The sequence below is a fragment of the Carettochelys insculpta genome, chromosome 19 (genome assembly GCF_033958435.1).
Source record: "Carettochelys insculpta isolate YL-2023 chromosome 19, ASM3395843v1, whole genome shotgun sequence".
Classification (NCBI taxonomy): domain Eukaryota; kingdom Metazoa; phylum Chordata; order Testudines; family Carettochelyidae; genus Carettochelys; species Carettochelys insculpta.
The window spans coordinates 3,100,151-3,106,150 of NC_134155.1; the positions used below are offsets into that span (position 1 = coordinate 3,100,151).

At 54.5% G+C, this 6,000-nt stretch overlaps 2 protein-coding genes across 3 annotated transcripts in view; one reads left to right on the plus strand and one right to left on the minus strand.

Annotated features, from left to right (window-relative positions):
- Positions 1 to 2,682, minus strand: part of SUPT6H (SPT6 homolog, histone chaperone and transcription elongation factor) — a 40,899-nt gene extending 38,217 nt beyond the window's left edge. Inside the window, exon 1 of one of the 2 annotated variants that reach the window (XM_075013384.1) lies at positions 2,533 to 2,682. The gene's annotated coding sequence lies outside the window, so the exon portion shown is untranslated. The remainder of the gene's footprint in view (positions 1 to 2,532) is intronic. The other variant, XM_075013383.1, reaches the window with a different exon arrangement.
- A 78-nt stretch (positions 2,683 to 2,760) lies between these two features.
- On the plus strand, positions 2,761 to 5,618 carry SDF2 (stromal cell derived factor 2). The gene is made up of 3 exons (XM_075013385.1): positions 2,761 to 2,957; positions 4,221 to 4,417; positions 4,826 to 5,618. The coding sequence occupies exons 1-3, from the start codon at positions 2,780 to 2,782 to the stop codon at positions 5,111 to 5,113; spliced, it is 663 nt and encodes a 220-aa protein (XP_074869486.1). The 5' UTR covers positions 2,761 to 2,779; the 3' UTR covers positions 5,114 to 5,618.
- The last annotated feature ends 382 nt before the right edge of the window (positions 5,619 to 6,000 follow it).

The following is a 6,000-nucleotide window of genomic DNA, read 5'->3' on the forward strand; positions in this document are numbered from 1 at the left end:
AACGGTTGAGAAAGCTTAGACCAGATGATCACGATGGTCACTTCTGGGCTTAAAGCCCACGAAAGACACCACCCTGAAACACCAGGATACACCAGCCTGGCGCCTTGGACAAAAATACCCATAAGGGCAATGAACTGCAGGGGGTGCGCAAAAAAAACAAAAGCTTTTTTTTTTTTTTTTAAAATAAATTGGAAGGGGGCTCTCTGTTAGTCCTACTCTTTGACTATTGTGGCTGTAAGTTCTGCAATGCAGACATCACATCACAGCGGGTACAAATACAGCGCCTACCACTACAGGGCCCGCAGGCTCCGCCCAAACATCAGTACATATTTCTAATTTGGATTTTGCAATTCTCTGTCTTTATTGCAAAATCTAATGACGCTGCTGCTGCAGCCGCCACCACCCCATGCGTTTAAGCCGCAGATTGCAATGCCAGAGAGTCCAGGAGAGAACTCACTAATACCACTCTGTCACTCAGGTCTACTCTAGCTTCTGGAGACAAAAACCACCAGGTTATTCCAACACAACGTAGTGACAACAGACATTTCATCCCCATATTCAGCCAGCAATTGCCAATAACCCACCGGCCAAATCACATGCAAGTGTCTCCTGCGCCAAATCTCCTCAAGTTAAAAAAGTAGAAGACCCATCTCCTAAGGCAGCTGACAGTTTTCGGAGAGTCAGTTTGTAGTTTAAATAGTTATTTTGTCAGCAGCATATATGAACCGAAAAGATGGAATTATTTCAATTATACAAGTCTCTATTAACACTGGCTTTGTAAATTCATACTGCCACACAGAAATCCCAGCTCAGTCTAATTCCACCTTATTTAAATGCAAAGACTCAAGCGGGAGGGGATCTTCAGGCATCTAGTCAACAACCAAACATCAGTTAGAAGGTTAGGCCACACTCCACAACACACATTACCCAAATAAGAACTGCAGCTCTGACATCCAGTATGAGATGGTCCAGAAATGTCCCCTTGTTCTGTTTTTCTATGGATCCTGCATGGCATATCCAGCTGCTGTGTGCGCACCACTGGCTCTGCTCCACTTCTGCCTGATTCCCTAGCACTGATTACCTTCAAAGTCTCATTTGTGTGACCAAACTCATAGCGCTATCGGGATATTTATATTGTTCAGACTCCATAAACAGTAACCATCCATTGTGACATCTGCTTGACCCTAACATAAAGCTGTCATTCCATCATTGCAATACCCTATTCCTTGTTTCTCTAGAAGACTAACGTTGCAGATGGGCCCTTCTCTAAATAAAGAAGCTACCCCACATCCAACTGCTAGCAGTATTGTATTGTCAATGGGTCCTTCCAACTCACTGACAATGGCTGGTCCATTGCCTAATGTATCCCGACATTGTTATTTCAGGGAAGTCTGATTTCAGGAATCTAATTTGTCCTGCCTACTCCCAAGTTACACCTCATTTAAAAACCTGTTTGCTCACAACATCAGTTAAAAAACCCTCCACAAAAGTGTGACTTTCTGAAAAATATTGCTGACTTTTTCAATTTCTACCACATAATTGGAAAATAAATCAATCTGAATACAACCATGGTACTGACATTTCCGCCCACGGTGTATAGATTAGGATAAACAACATCCGTTGCATGAAATTTTAGTGCATACTGACTTTGCTAGTGCTTTTTCTGCAGCCTGTTGTAAAATCGGGCAAATATCGAAACGTAGTTCCTGGAACAGAGCCGCACACCCCTTTTCAAAACCCAATGCCATAAAGAGACGGGTCCTCTTTGCTCCTGTTAAAGACCACGAGGTCCTTTCTGTAAGGAGATGGGGTTGGCCCAGAGTTGTTTCCCCTTCTCCTTTGGGCGGGGTGACTTTCATCCACACCAGGGGTGGCACCTTACTACGACCTGCCCGGGGATGCTGCGGGATGAAAGGCATAGAGAGAGGCTGCACTATGCGGGGGCAGAGCCCCTCGCTGCTTGCTTGCAGCTATGACTCAGACTTTGCCGCACAGTGCTTGGAAAACAGGCTCGCTGAAGTCCACGGGCAGCAGGCTGGAAGGCCTCTCACCCGGGGAAACGAGAGTCACCTCTCGGGCTTGGGGGCCTTTCCCGCCCCTTCCAGCCGGACACCCCAGGATGCTGTCACGGGCTTTCCCTGGGCGGCTGGCTGGGGAGGCACCACCTGTGCAGCCCTCACACCTGCGCCAGCCGCCCAGGGGTTACCCGTTCGCAGGGGCCCTCGCACAACGCGCAGCGGGTAACAGCAGCGAGGGCAGCCGGGCGGCGGGGGCACCAGGAGACACGAGCTCCAAGGATGTGACTGGGCGCACGGAGGCGCGGGGGAGGGGCGGGTGGGGCAGGGAACGCAGGGGCGGCGGGGAAAGAGGCGGGGGCCGGGGGGGGCGGCGGGGTTTAGGGGAGGGGAAACGGGGCAGTGGCCGCTGGGGCGGGAGCGACGGGGCGGGGTGGGGGCAGTGGGGCGGCGGGGAAGGCGATGGGGCGGGGGACGCAGAAGGCGGCGGCCCGAGAGGGCCCCGCGCCGGACTCACCCGCCGGGCTCCGAGGCTCTCGCCGCCTCCGCTCGGGGCCGAAGGGAAAATGGAGGCCTCCGCTGCGGCGGAGATAGGTGGGAGCAGAAGAGCCGAGACCTCCGGACACTCAGAGCGTCACTCAAAGTTCTCCCTTCCGCTTCCGGCGCACGGGGACACTTCCGGTCCCTCTGGCACCGGGCGGGCGGGCGCAGGCTGCGCTGCTCTATGGGCCCGCGCGGGTGGGGTTCCGCTTCCGGTGGCGAGGATGCGGCGCTGGCGGCTCCCGGGGCCCCGGCTCCTGATTGTGGTGCTGGGCCTGGGCGCGGCGGTGGGGGCGGGAGCGGGATCCGCGCCGGGCCCGGTCACCTGCGGCTCCGTGGTGAAGTTACTCAACGTCCGCCACAACGTGCGGCTCCACTCGCACGACGTGCGCTACGGATCCGGTAACAGGCCCCGCCCCGGCTCCCCCCCGCCCTGCTCAGCTCCCCCCTCCCCCGGGATCCATCCCCCGGCCCAGCTCACCCCCCCCGGGATCCGCCCCCGGCCCAGCTCACCCTCCCCGGGATCCGCCCCCCCCGGCCCAGCTCACCCCCCCCGGGATCCGCCCCCCCCGGCCCAGCTCCACCCTGGCCCAGCTCCCCCTCCCCCTCCGGGATCCGCCCCCGGCCCAGCTCACCCTCCCCCCCCGATCCACCCCCGCGGCCCCGGCCCAGCTCACCCTCCCCTGGGATCCATCCCTCCACCCCAGCTCACCCCCCCATGCATCTACCCCCTGACCCTGGCTCCCCAGTCCATCTCCCCCGCCAGCCCAGCTCTCCCGGCCCAGTTCTTTCCTCCCAGGATCCACACCCCAGCTCCCTGGCCCAGCTGCCCTCCCAGGATCCCAACTCCAGGATCTCCTTCTCTGCCTCCCCTGGCCCAGCTTCTAGCACCAGGTGCTCTTGCAGGGCCTACTTCAGCTCCCGCACCAGGGATTCTCATACCCCAGGTCCCCTCACCCACTCTTGACACCTAGAATTTCCCCCCTGCCCTTCTCTCACAGGGCACTTTGCTGGGTGTCACCCCTAGGTCAGCCCAGCTGTACCACTTTTTCCAGGTCCTTCTCAGAACCCTTTTCCTCAGACTAGCCCTGCTGTACAGGGACCTGTTTCTACGTACTGAAGTTTTCTTTCTTTTTCCTGTCCCTTCCTTATTGCTATGTATTGTCCCATCCTTGATCTGGAATCAAATCCTCTGCCTTGGGTCCCAGCCCAGAAATCTGTAGTTTTGGTTCAGAACTTGTTTTCCACTGTTCTTCGAGAACAACATCTGCATCTATTGCAGAGTTCAGTGGGAGGCTTGTTACTCTCAAAAGACATTTGAAAGCTGAGTATGTTGCCACCTCCTCTGGTGGAGCCTGGCGTCCTTGCCCCCTTGCACTCCAGCTTGAGTAGTTTGTGTGGCTCATATAAGCCTTTGGCAGGAACACAGTCGTTGTTTTGTGTGCTGCTCTACAGCTTGCTACAGAAACTACAGCTAGTTTCTATTTTGTGGTGGAAATCGTAAAGGACCCAGCAGGTCAAAGTATGTAGTTGAACTGAAATTGCCTGACAGTCAAATTCTTGCTTGTGGCAAAACCTGCCAGCATTTCCCAAGTGTTCTGTGCCTTCTGCGGTAATTAAGTTGTGGCCAGTTTGTACATTCTCTTAACTTTTCTGTTCCCACAGGCAGTGGGCAACAGTCAGTGACGGGTGTCTCTGCTGTGGACGACAGTAACAGTTACTGGAGGATTCGGGGAAAGACATCCACAGTCTGTGAGAGGGGGACACCTGTGAAGTGTGGGCAGTCCATCCGGTTGACTCACATCAACACTGGGCGAAACCTGCACAGCCATCATTTCACGTCGCCGCTTTCAGGGAACCAGGTAATCCCTGGAGTTGGAGCGGTTTGCAGACAGCTTCAGGCACTGCGTGAACTTATTTCCTTGGTGCTCCCTGGCATGGGTCTTTGCAGGGAGTTCTGTAATATAGCATCAGCCTTGGCCCCCTTCTCTGCGCATGAATGGCAAGTCCTTGTGGATCCCTGCCCCCCTTTTCCAGAGGGAAAATGGTCCCCTGTGTGAGTCCTCCAAGCCTGACGTGATGTGGCGGGGGACATGGAAGCGTACTCCTTAATTCTGATGCAAGTGCCCAATCTCTACCTAGTGCTCAAAATTGGAGGTTTCTTATACCTGTACCGAGAATGTGATCGTTTGGTGTTCTCGCTCTTCTCCTTGTGGCTCACTCCGCCTCCTGAGGCCCACTTAAGGGTGTTTCCTTCTGTGCCCTTGCAGGAAGTCAGTGCGTTCGGGGAGGACGGTGAGGGAGACTACCTGGATGACTGGACTGTTCTGTGCAGTGGGACCTACTGGGCACGGGATGGTGAGGTGCGGTTCAAACATGCGTCTACTAACGTGCTCCTGTCTGTGACTGGCGAGCAGTACGGACGACCAATCCATGGCCAAAAGGAAGTGCATGGCATGTCCTACTCCAACCAGAACAACAACTGGAAGGTGATGGAGGGGATCTTCATGAAACCCAGCGAGCTGTTGAAGACGGAATCCTATCATGCTGAGTTATGATGGACTGGGCTGGGGCTCCTCAGTACCTCTACCACACAGTGTTCAGCTCCTGAAGGAACCGGTCTGGCTCTAAAGGCTTCTCAAGAGATTCTGTTTCTGCACTGGTTGACACAGGCCAAGGAGCAGAGCTCTTGGCCTCCTGGTTATTTCTTTTGTGTGTAATTCTCTGTATTGTTCAGGGCTCTGTCTCTTGCAGGCTCCTACTTGCAGTTGGTTTTCTCCCTGCAAAGGGGCTAAGAGAAACTCTTCCCTCACAGACAAAGCAGAAAGGAGAGATTTTGGCTATTTTATCACCTTGTACTCAGTCTGTCTCCCTATAATTACCCTCTGTCTGCCACAGTGACATCCTGCTGTCCTGGGAACGCCATACTGCTGACATTTATACTCAGATGTGCCTGGGGAGAGGGGATTTACTAGGACTGGGCTCACAAAAGACCCCAGTTGTCAAAGAGTGGGTGGTACTTTTATCTTGTTCCCATTCACATTTGCCTCCCAACCGAATTACTGCAGCAGGCACAGAAATCAGCAGCAACTCCCATGGGGCAGACAAGTGTCACAAGGCATTGTGACAGAATGCTGGCTAAGAAGAGAGAGACAGCTCTGCCATGCCAGCTGCTGCCGAAAGGGTGATTGGAGCTGGCTGAATAAGCCCAACCGGAGAGGTGAAGGGGAACAGCTGCAGGCCGTATTAGCCACAGGGCTGTATAATTCTGGCAGGAAGACAGTAGAGGGAGAGAAAAGGGAGGAGTCAGAGAGTGGAGGGCTCTGCTCCCTGGGTAGCTGCAGGGCCTAGCAGTGTCTGAATCAACTGTGTGGAACCTTTGTATATAGAAGGTGGTGGGAACTGACACAGACAATAAAGGGTGCAGGTGTTTGCACAAGACAAC

Bases quoted from the DNA above. Each gene is read 5' to 3' on its own strand.
- SDF2 (XM_075013385.1), top strand. From the start codon at position 2,780: ATGCGGCGCTGGCGGCTCCCGGGGCCCCGGCTCCTGATTGTGGTGCTG. The intron at 2,958-4,220 runs GTAACAGGCCCC...CTGTTCCCACAG, and splicing joins CGACGTGCGCTACGGATCCG to GCAGTGGGCAACAGTCAGTG. The intron at 4,418-4,825 runs GTAATCCCTGGA...GTGCCCTTGCAG, and splicing joins CGCCGCTTTCAGGGAACCAG to GAAGTCAGTGCGTTCGGGGA.